This window comes from Leucoraja erinacea, chromosome 2, assembly GCF_028641065.1.
Source record: "Leucoraja erinacea ecotype New England chromosome 2, Leri_hhj_1, whole genome shotgun sequence".
Classification (NCBI taxonomy): domain Eukaryota; kingdom Metazoa; phylum Chordata; class Chondrichthyes; order Rajiformes; family Rajidae; genus Leucoraja; species Leucoraja erinaceus.
Window position 1 is genome coordinate 93,428,584 of NC_073378.1, and position 12,437 is coordinate 93,441,020.

Consider the following 12,437-nt stretch of genomic DNA (forward strand, 5'->3'; position numbering starts at 1 on the left):
TAGAACCTCCCTGCTCCTATACTCAAATCCTTTTGCTATGAATGCTAACATACCATTTGCTTTCTTCACTGCCTACTGCACCTGCATGCCTACTTTCAATGACTGGTGTACCATGACACCCAGGTCTCGTTGCTTCTCCCCTTTTCCTTATCGGCCACCATTCAGATATCTCTATTTGGGTGACAACTATGCTCAATAATGCGGCATCATAGAATATGATGGGGCAAACATTATATATACACTCAAAAGCAAGTTACTTTATAAATTTCAATAATTAAACACATTTCTGCTTTAGATATTAAAAGAGGAGTGGGGAAGGAAGGGGTGGGTGGTTGGAGTAGATACCTAAAATTGGAGAATTCAATGTTCGTAACGTTGGATTGTAAGCTACCCAAACGGAATATGAGGTGCTATTCCTCCAGTTTGCTGTGGCTGCACTTTGGCAATGGAGGAGGCCCAGGACAGAAAATTTGGTTTGGAAATAGGAAGAGGAATTAAAATGGTCAGCAACCAGGTTATCCAGCAGGCAATGGTGAACCGAGTGTAAATATTCAGCGAAACAGTCGCTTAGTCTATGCTGGGCCTCACTGATATAAAGTAGGCTACATCGGGAACACCAGGATCAACTCAATGGAATGAAACTCAGGAATTTGTTCAGAGGTGGATAACAATGCAGTGAGGGTGTGTCAAGAATATTTCATTGTCAAGTGCAGTGGAACTGGGACAATGAAATTGATAAAGATGGAGCAAGGACCTAGTGTATATGACGATTAAGCACACTGGCCTTTACTACCCTGTAATTCCCCACTTACAAATATCCTGAGTTTCATACTCTGTTAGCGCCTGCATGTATTGACTAATAATCTCTCTATATATGTAATGTAATATATATATCATGGCTGCCAACTAGTCTGATTTATTCCGATTTTTAAGTTAAAACTGTTACGGAATGCAGAACTGACTTTAGACCAGGCTATTCATACTTGTCGGATGGCTGAGACTGTGGCACCACTGGCTGATTATGATAGTGCGAATGCTAATCAACAACTAAATGTGAATATGGCTAGTTATTCTCCGCAAAGATTTCTCAATGCGTCCAGCAAATTCAGAACATGCCTAACACGGGGTGCACAAACTGTAACTATTTCCACCCCAGGGGGCGCCAATTTTGCGTAGCCCATGGGAAAGTATATCATAATTGCAAAAAACCCAACCACTTTGCAAATTGTTGTCGATCTAGTGGGAGTACAGCTCCAAGGACGAAGCTGCACCTGATTCAACAAGACCCGTCAGATTCAGATTCCCATGAACAAGACAAATCTTCCCACGGGAACGACTCTGATAGCTCAGACACTGAGCTTACCGTACTTTCACTAAACCTGCACATCCCAGGCAAAGTTACTGATCCTGCAGTGACCATGATAGTCAATAACAAACCGCTGATCGCCAACGTCAATGCCGGTGCCCACGTGACCGTCATGTCACTCAAAGTGTTCAACAAGATAAGAACCATTGAGTGCATGAAAAAAGACTCCTCCACTTTACATGCTTATGGAGGGGAAATTCTTCACCCACTGGGCAAAGCCGACTTCAAATGTACCATCAATTAACAGACTAAGGACTTGTTATTTTATATCGTCCAGCTAAGTTCTGAAACCCTGCTGGGCATCGATGTGTGCCATAACCTGGGTTTGGTCTATTTCAGGCGTGCTGTTCACAAACTCTGTTTGACAGAGGGACCAACCAAACAGATGCTATCCAACTACAAAGATTTGTTTTGCAACTAACTCGGTAAACTACCTACAACATACAAGATCATTGTCGACCATACAGTCACTCCAATCATATGTGCCCCTCACCGCGTTCCGCATGGTACGCGTGACAAATACACGATGAGCTGAAACGTATGGTCTCCGTTGGAGTTCTCGCCGAAGTCAGCGAGCCCTCTGATTGGGTTTCCACCATGGTTGTCACCACAAAGAAAGACAAGAAGGAGTTACGCATCTGTATCAATCCTAAAGATTTGAATACAGCAATCAAACGCCAACACTATCCTATGAGGACCATTGAAGACGTCGCAGCATAAATCGGTAACGCAACGGTTTTCTCAGTCCTGAATGCCAAAAACTAATTCTGGCAAATCCCGTTAGACCGTGCTTCATCGGCATTAACAACATTCGCCACCTCGTTCGGACGTTACCGATTCCTAAGAATGCCTTTAAGCATCAACTCTGCTAGCAAAGTTTTCCAGTGTGCAATGGAACAACTGTTTGCAGAATTCCCCTGTGCCATCATAGTTGACAACATTCTAGTTGATGGCCGCGATGCCACCGAGCACGATGCAAACCTACATAAAGTACTGGACCGTGCCAGAGACATCAATTTAAAGCTGAACCCACTTAAATGCAAGTTCAGGGTTATTGAAGTCACTTACATAGGTCACGTGTTCACTAGCAATGGGCTAAAACCAGATCCGCTGAAGACTGCAGCAATCAACGAGCTGCTGGTACCAACTGACGTCACCAGCCTGCAACGATTTCTAGGCATGGTCAACTACCTGGGAAAGTTTATCCCCAATCTCAGCGAACTATTAGCCCCACTGCGTCAACTAACCCACAAGGACAACACCTGGCCCTGGTACCCGAACAACCAGCGAACTTTTGAGACTTTAAAACTACAGCTCGCTGGTACACCCACTCTGTCTTACTTTAACCTCAACCTGCCAGTTACAATAATCTGCGACGCATCCCAGTATGGACTAGGTGCTGCATGTCTGCAGACCTATTTCAACGGAGATATTCTGCCGGTATCCTATGCTTCAAGAACACCAACGGATACCGAACAGCGTTATGCCCAGATAGAGAAAGAGCTGCTTGCCGTGGTTTTTGCCTGCTCCAAATTCAAATACTTCATTTTTGGCAAAACCTTCATGGTAGACAATAGACAATAGACAATAGGTGCAGGAGTAGGCCATTTGGCCCTTCGAGCCAGCACCGCCATTCAATGTGATCATGGCTGATCATCCCCAATCAGTACCCCGTTCCTGCCTTCTCCCCATATCCCCCGACTCCGCTATTTTTAAGAGCCCTATCTAGCTCTCTCTTGAAAGCATCCAGAGAACCTGCCTCCACCTCCTTCTGAGGCAGAGAATTCCACAGACTCACCACTCTCTGTGAGAAAAAGTGTTTCCTCGTCTCCGTTCTAAATGGCTTACTCCTTATTCTTAAACTGTGGCCCCTGGTTCTGGACTCCCCCAACATCGGGAACATGTTTCCTGCCTCTAGTGTGTCCAAGCCCTTAACAATCTTGTCTATTGTCTATTGAACAGGTAGAAACTGATCACCAACCGTTGGTCACAATCCTGAGCAAGCCTATCCACGCTGCCCCAGCAAGGCTTCAACGCATGATGATGCAGCTTCAACGGTTCGACTTCCGTATTGTCTACCAAAAAGATAAAGACATGCACATCGCAGACACTTTTTCCCAGGCTCCACGCCCTACCAGCGAACAACATCCTTACAAACTGCGGCGCCTCTCCGAACACACTGCTATGGATAAGACCTCCCAGCTGCTAACTTCTGGCAAAACAAACAATCCAACACTCCCGCTGAACTAAAACTGTACTTTCTGGTACGTGATGAACTGGTGTTACAGGATGGAGTGATCGTAAAGGGTCACAAGACGGTCATCCCCCCCCTCTCTGCATAAGGAGTACTACGAGGGGATCCACTGTGGCCACCCAGGCGTGGGGCCACCCTACAACGCGCCAAATAAATGATCTACTGGCCCGGAATGACAAAGCACATTCAGGAAAAAACAGAGTCGTGCACGATCTGAAACAGGCAAGCGCCACACCAGCAAAAACAACCGCTGCTGTCCCAACCTGCTCCACCCCTACCATGGTCGTCCGTGGCCGCCGATATCTTCGATTGGCACGGGAAACACTATCTCGTGTTGGTGAACTCGTACTCGAGTTGGTTCGAAATTGATTTTCTACCAAACATCTCCTCAAAAATAGTTATCCAGACAATCTGGCAGCACTTCTCCGTACATGGCATTCCAGCTGCCTTCAGACTGACAATGGGACAATTCTCCAGCCAAAAGTTCAAAGGCTTTGCCAAGCGCTAGAACTTTAAACATGGCACCAGCAGCCCAGAGTACCCACAGTCCAACGGACTTGCCGAACACGCTGTTCGCAGCGCTAAACAACTTATGCAACGCTCCTTCCTGGCAAAATCTGACGTCTACCTAGACCTGTTGAACCTGAGAAATATTGCCAGAGACAGTGTTTTAGGCTCTGCAGCCCAACGACTGATGTCCTGGTGAACAAGACCTCCACTGCCCGTGACACAGGATCACTTAAAGCCAAAAGTTTTCTGCCCGCTGTAATTCAAACGCACGTACAATCCAATCAAGACACACAGAAACGTGCCTATGACAAGACCAGCAAGCCACTGAAGCCACTGAAGCCACTAATCCAATGGCAAGTGGTTCGTTTACAGACAAACAAAGGACATACTAAACTGGGGTTCATCCATGGCCTCGCGAAGGAGCCACGTTCCTACCTTGTTGATGTTGGCGGCACCATCTACAGACGCAACCGTCAACACATCCTTCCAGTGAAAGAACGACGTCCGGCGCTCCAGGGTCCTGACGCCCCTCCACTGAACTTTAAAGTGATCGCTGTTCCAGTCGTTCCAGTGCCTGCAGCTGCTACCCCCCCATCACTCCCCGCGCCTCTGCCCCTTTTGTACCCGATTCACCGGTACCCCCGCGACAATCGTCCCCTACGGTGTCTCCCCAGAGCCCTGTTGGCTCACCCGGACGTGCCCATAACTTTTCGGAAGAAAAGGTTGATGAGCGAGCTCCCTACCGTACATGGACCGAGCGGCTTAGTAAAGGGCCTGTCCCACGAGCATGCGACTGCATGCGGCGAGCGTGACCAAATCGAAAGCGGGGCCCGCGCGGAGGTCGAGTGATCCCGTACGAGTTGACGTGAAGTTCGAGCGAAGTCCGCGGGAAGATCGCGCGTGACGTACCGCGTCAAGATGCTGTGTACGGCGTCAAGACGCTGCGTACGGCATCGAGACACTGCGCACGCCCATCGTGTCGGTGTGTACGGCTTCAATGCGGCTCCGGGCCGGAAGGCCGTTGCCGCGCTAAATTTTTGGACAGGGTCAGTTTTTTGTAGCCCTGCACGATGTCGGGACCAGCTCCGCACAACTCCATACGGCTCCGGCGATCGAAGTGGGACCGGCCCCGCGAGGCCGTACGGCTCAAGCGACCACATTAGGTTGCGCTTGCCGCATGCAGTCGCATGCTCGTGGGACAGGCCCTTAAGGGTTAGTTAGGAGAGGGGGAGAGGGAGAAGGAACGAGATATAGAGAAATTCCAGCCTCTTAACGTTTCCCCAGGCCATGGGGAAACGTTGCTATCAAATAACTTTCAATGATAAACTTCTGGACAAATGCAAGAAAGCAGCTTTGACATATAATACACAATAAACCGTATTACAAATACACAACAAACAAGTTATGCATTCTTGTACTCTTACATGGGTATGACCCCACCCGTAATGGACGAGCGCCTTTGGCGCTCGGACTCCGTCAATCTGTGCACTCAGAATAAGATTTTTCATTTTCAAATGTTGGCAGGTATGATATAAATATTACTAAAACTCTCATCTTGTTTTTTTGTGCGTGCGATATTTCAAAACCCCGCCAAAACGGTACACGATAGCGCTACAATTTTTGGTCCACCTTACTCACCATTATCCTGCAATGTAAAAGAAACAAGTTTCTTTCGGATTGATGTTATATATTTACAAGTTATTGACATTTTAAACTTTACAAAAGACACTTTTCAAACTACTTTTCCAGTTGCCCTGCCCATCAGCCGTGTTCGACGTCACAATGGGATCCCGAATCTCATTTACATTTAAAAAAATAACGATTTTCAAAAATACTCGATTTTAATCAAATTCTTCCAATTTTCATTAACGGCTAACATTGTGTTTATGTTATTTTAAAGCAAAAAGCACGTGCTTTTCATTGAGAATTTCATTTTAAAAAAACATTGTGATTTTCATTTTGGGGGGGGTAGGATAGGGAGGAGGTGATGAGTGGGGGAGCAGCGGGATAGAGGGAGCAGAGAGGACTGGGAGGGAGTAGGGAGGGAGAGGGAGTTGAAAATGGGGGAGGTGAGGAGGGAGAGTGGGATAGGAGGGTGAATAGATGGAGTGGGGGAAGGTAGGGAGTGGGGGATAGAGGGAAAGGAGGCCGTGGGGAGGTGAGGAGGGAGAGGGGGGGAGTGGGATGGGGAGGTGAGGAGTGGGGGAGGTGTGGATAGAGGGATAGGGAGAGGAGTTATGGAGGGATGGAGGGAATGAATGGGGGTAGGGAAAAGGAGAGGGAGAGGTGAGAGAGGGATTAGGGAGGGGAGGAGAGGAGAAAGAAGAGGGAGGGTGAAGAGGAGGGGGGGGGTGGGAGAGTTTTAGGGAGGAGGGGATGCGCAGTTGGGGGCCATGGGTCAGTCATGGAACATTGCCTTGGGGGACTGGGCCCAACAGGTCTGCAGCTGGTCTAGTATATACTATATATACACACAAGTTAACATTCCATGGAGTTGAACCAGCTTCTGCTGACCTAGTAACCAGTTTTATCTACTCTTTGAATTTAATATGCAACTGCTACAACCGGGGAGCTTGGTTACCAACAACTAAAAATGGGGAGCTACAAGCTATTGTCAAAGTGAAATGCTAAATGTCAACTGCAAAACTTGAATTTTACAAAGAGTTTACAAACGCTAAAAACTTCTAATTTCATCCATCCACTAAAATAATTACTTTCTTTCTACATAGAAGCACCAGTCTGTCAAACTGATCTGCATGCTACTTGCTACATGTATTTTCAAAGCCCTCGTGTTTAATACTAGCAAGATTCTAACTTCCCTATTCGGCAGATAGCAGAACAGCACTCTGTACTACATTCACAAAATAAATATAATATTTAATTTATAAGTATTTTGTTTTAAATTATAGATTACAGTAAAGCATAAATTCTGGTTAGATGCACAGAAAGATGTATGGTGAAAATAGGTAAGTGTGATATGTAAACATCCTGGAAAATATCGATTTAGTCAATTGTTTATTTAGTTCCAAATAAAATGCATGTTTAATTGCTCAACACAATATTTAATAACAAATAATCCTGCAATGATTGTATTCACTGTAAAACAAATGTTTTAGTTAAACTATCCTCATCATTTTTGTTCCATGGGTAACAACCAATAAAGTGTACAAGTTGATCTTGTGTATGGCTTTGAAAGTTTGGTGAAAATATTCACTATTCATTAATTTAGATTCTAGTTAGAGCAGTAATAATTTTAACATACCATCCTTACATAATTTATCTTTAATGACACTTTTGCAACAAGGGGTTAGGAGCTATTTCATGTCTTGCAATAAATTTTCCGACAGTTAAAAATCACTATAATTTCATCCTAATGTGTTATAGATTACACATAATGTCATTTAGTCTAAGGTGACCCTTTCTAATTTTCAGCAGCTGTTCGGCCTGGAAGTAAGTTAATGATTAAATATATACTGGGGTCCTTCCATATGATTTATTAACCAAATGCTTTGCTATGATATATAGACAAAGTCATCTGTCTTGGAATCATTGAAAGGCTTTAAATGCACTATGTCTTTCAAACTAGCTCCATAATTAATGTTCTGTCATTAGTAGTCTGCCATTCTAATCTAAACAAATTAGTAACATTATTAAATTTATCAGTGTTCAAATTGTGTTATTCTGTAAATAATGTACACTGTACAGAATATGACTATACCATCAAATTTACAGCAAGATTATTGCATTTATAATTAATAATACTGATTAAAAAATAATTCTATTGGATACCCATATTCAACGTGATATTTTTGCCACTACATTTGAAGGTGCGTATGCAATACCAAGCATGCACAGATTAGTTTTGACTTGAGCATAATTAACTGCTATAAAGAGGGCAAAGGCTGCAAATTAATTTGAAGTTTTGTCATCAAGCATAACACAAGTTTTTTTTTGCAAGGCACAGACATTTAAGCCCCACATAAATAGTAATGTATAATTACACCTTATGGGAAGAAGTATTTTTGCTATTCTAGTAAAATAACGTTAAGATTTATTGACTTCATATGACACCTTGCAACATCTAATGATGTGGATAAATAACAAAAAAAAAGCATTTCTCTAAATGCATGTGTTGAAACAAAACATACCAAGGTGCTTCAATGGACAAAACATAGACATTGAGCCAAAGCAAGAAACTTTACAATAGATAATCAATATCTCTAACTTCACCTTATTCTAGAAAGCAGATAACAAGGTCACTTCATCAAATTCATCAAGGCATGTTATTAAACAATGCTGATTAAGTATTCTGGATATCATTAAGCACCAAACTGCAATTTCAGCTGTACCTCAAGTGGCACACTAGTTGAGATTTTTATTCAGATACAGGTAATGAAAGAGGAAAAGCTTTTTTTATTTTACTCTCATAAAATGGGAAGCATACGTGTTCTTTTATGGGTCCTGTAAGGAAAGCTTTTGGCCTCCAAGTGTCCCATGTTCCCTCCTACACCACAACTCACAAGATATATCTAAGTTTGATAGTTGCCTTCTACCAAGCCTCTGTACGGTGCTGGCCCACAGTTCCCTGCTACATGTAATTTGGATCTTGTCTGTTGGCCATCTCCAGTGTAATTTCCTGCCTATTTAAGGAACAGAGCTGACCAGCAGCATTGCCAATGAGTCTAATGTTAAAACTATTAGCACCCATGCTGCCCAGGTTCAGTGTGCATTTGCCTTGCACTCGGCCTAATTCCACATTATTTTTAAAACGATTAATTTTCAACTCGTCAGGAAAATATGAAATAGCCCAGGTACACTGCCTTGCAGTGTTGGTCATCCCATGAATCACTGCGTAATGACCAAAGATCATGATGGTCGATGATAATATAAATTGGATAAACACTAAACAGACAATTGGATTTATTTCTGCAAAAAGGACTTATGGAATACATCAACCTTAAAGTAAATTTCTGAACTTCTCTCTGATTTCTGAAGATGCTATCTTACCTCAAGTCCCTTGACAAGTCGATTTGCTAGTTCAATTGTCCTGTTGGTCCGATTTACTTCACCCTGACATCGTATCTTTTCTGTCGTAGCTCTTTCAAAACTTGCCTTGAGTCGGCATAAATTAACATCTAGATCCTGTAGAGACAAAAAGAAAATCAAGTTTAGTTCAGAGATACAGCATGGAAACAGGCCCTTCGAGTCCATGTCAATCATCGATGACTAATTCTATATGATCTCACTTTCTCATCTTTTACACTCCATCACTCTCGGGGCAATTTGCAGAGGCCAATAACCTACAAACCCACGCATCTCTGGGATGTGGGTGGATGTGATCTGGGAAGAGACTGGAGCACCAGAGGAAACCCACATGGTCACAGGATGAACGTTCAAACTCCGTACTGACAGCATCAGGGTCAGGATCGAACTTGGTTCGCTGGCGTTGTGAGAAGGCAGCTCCACCAGCTCCACCAGCTGCACCGTTGTGGCATACATTGTTGTTGACAAAAAGATTATGTTGCTGTTGAAGCAAATATTGTATTCTGGGCCATTTAGAGTTTGAGACGTTAGACAACTTGATTTAATCTTTCTTTATATTTCATTATAACAGAGGGAAAATGTAAATAGGAATAAATAATAACGATCAAAGAAATAAGAATATGAGAAACATTCATATCCTTCCTTTGCAGTGATAATTGTTTATTGAGTGCAGTTAAATTATATGCTTTAATTTCATGAATTACACTAAATCAATGAATTTCAAACGCAACCCAAGGAAATTAAAAGCAAATGCAGTTGGTGTTTTATCTCTCATACAGCACAGTAGTGATCTGACAAATCAGTTTACATGCAGGCGAAATACGATAGTCATAAAAACATAAAATACATGAAACATGAAATTAAAGTGACGAGTGGAAAGGATTGGTGATGTACAGAGATTGGGGAGTGGGGGGGGGGGGGGGGCGAGGTTGGGTCAGCCTCAGTCTCAGTCTACCCCACGACAGGAGACGTACAGTTTAATAGCCTCAGGGAAGAAGGACCGCCTGTGGCATTCTGTCCTGCATCTTGGTTAAACCAGTCTGTTGCTGAAGGTACTCCTTAGGTTGACCAGTGTGTCATAGAGGGGGTGAGCTGTTTTGTTCAAGTTTGCGTTTATTGTCACAACCAACTAAGGTACAGTGAAATTTGAGTTACCATACAGCCATACTAAGTGAAAAGCAACAATACACACTGCCACATAAAATAAAATTTAACTTAAACACCCACCACAGTGGAATCCACATTCCTCACTGAGATGGAAGGCAATAAAGTTCAGTTATCCTCCTTTGTTCCTCTGCAGTTTGAGAAGCATCCTCCCCTCCATGACCACCTCCCATGAATCCAACTCTGCCCTAGGATGGAGCCAACCTCCTGATGAGTTTGTTCATTCTATTAGCGTCCGTGACCTTTGCCCTGCTGCCCCATTAGTGAAGAAGATGGCACTGGCTACCACCAATTGTTAGAACATCTACAGCATCTTACTGCAGACGTTGAAGGAACGGAGCCTTCTCAAAAGGTACAGCCGACCCTGCCCCTTCTTTGTACTGGGCCTCAGCGTTCCAGGTACTGTTCAGGTACACTCCAAGGTATTTGTACTACCTGGTAAACTGCACATCTACACCATTGATGGAGACAGGGGACAGGGGTGTTCCTCTCCTCCTAATGTCCACCATTAACTCCTTAATATTGTTGGCGTTGAGCTGCAAGTGATTTAGCCACATCACTCAACAAAGTCATTGACTACACCTCTGTATTCAGCTTCCCAACCTTCAATGATGCAGCCCACAAATGCAGAATAATCTGAAAACTTCTGCAGCTGGCAGGAGTCCGAGTTATATCTGAAGTCCGAGGTATAGATGGTAAACAGAAAGGAAGAGAGGACCATCCCCTGTGCGGCCCGGCCCCTGTGTTGCTCACCACCATGTCCGAGACATTGTTCTGTAGCCTGACATATTGTGGTCGTCCAGTTAGGTAGTTGGTGATCCAGGACATCAATGGAGCATCCAATTGTAACGTAGTAATTCTTCATTAAATGGAGGCATGCTGATACTGATGTTATTTCACAAGTAACATGGTTAAAATGCATAATACTGTTCAAGTTACCTGTGTCCTTTATAATTGCAATGTGAAATAATAGTCAATGCGCTAGTGATTTTGGAAATTATTTTTCTAAATGCATGTTGTAATCTGCTTCATCCCCTCTATCACATTCTTCAAGCAGCATTCTGTCCTCTGGGCTACATGCTCTCTTGAGGATATCACACCTTCAACCGTTTATAAGTGGAATAGGTTTGCTCAGAAGTTGATACACCAATCCCTCGAAACATTTTGAAATTTGAAACAACTATTGAAAGCACCAGAAATACCAGAAGAAATCATGCAGAAGGGCTTGGAGGCGATGGTGAGAGTGGTGGTGATTGGTGATGGTAGGGCCCAGAAATAGCCACATTTAAGTAGCTGGTTTGCTTTCACTAAGATTTAGTAACTAAGATTTTGTCACTGAGAATCAATAACAAAATGCAAGCAATTATAAACACTTAATCTGTTTCAACTGATGCTGCTGGTCACACTACATTAATTTAATTGTCACATTGTTTTGACTGCATTGTATGATCAGGAGCCCCAGTTCCCATCCTCAGTGCTCAGACCTTTGAGCTCACAAAACATGGAAATAATGGATGCAGACCATGCTTCATGGGTGATTGCTCCCATGGCAAAAAAACCGAAAAATTAGTTCAAATGCATAAAAGACAAAATTTCTGTTATTCATATGCTTCTTACATAAAGACAAAAACATCTATGACTCAGATATACCTGACCTAATTTAGTCACCAAGACCTTGACGGTAAAACTGAAGAGCTGTGATTATCTGTGGAGATTACACACTGCGATGATGCATCATAATTATACCTATATGCATTCCTTAGATAATCAACATTTTCACTGTTGTATCAGTATTACCATCTGTAAAGTATAGATCATTGTCCTTTAACAGTATCCTGAAAATACAAATAAACTTATCTTATCAACATCTGTTGATTATTAACGTAAATCAAAAGATTGTCTGCAGGACACTTCCACACGGTACAATACCTCTCCAGTTGACAACTTGCAGCTTATCCTCCGAACATGTATAAAAGCAGCTGCTCTCGTGTATTCTGCTCAATGGCTGAATATGAAGCAAAGCATTGTCAACGTGTTCACTGTAGCATGAGGATGGTGGGTCTTACAGTTAGTATCCATAAAACAAATTTTACCAATCTG

At 43.2% G+C, this 12,437-nt stretch overlaps 1 protein-coding gene across 1 annotated transcript in view; it reads right to left on the reverse strand.

Annotated features, from left to right (window-relative positions):
• LOC129712715 (dynein axonemal heavy chain 11-like) overlaps nt 1–12,437 on the reverse strand; it is a 286,248-nt gene that overhangs the window by 72,908 nt on the left and 200,903 nt on the right. Inside the window, exon 62 of the mRNA XM_055661378.1 lies at nt 9,138–9,272. Coding sequence (XP_055517353.1) covers nt 9,138–9,272 — 135 coding nt within the window. The remainder of the gene's footprint in view (nt 1–9,137; nt 9,273–12,437) is intronic.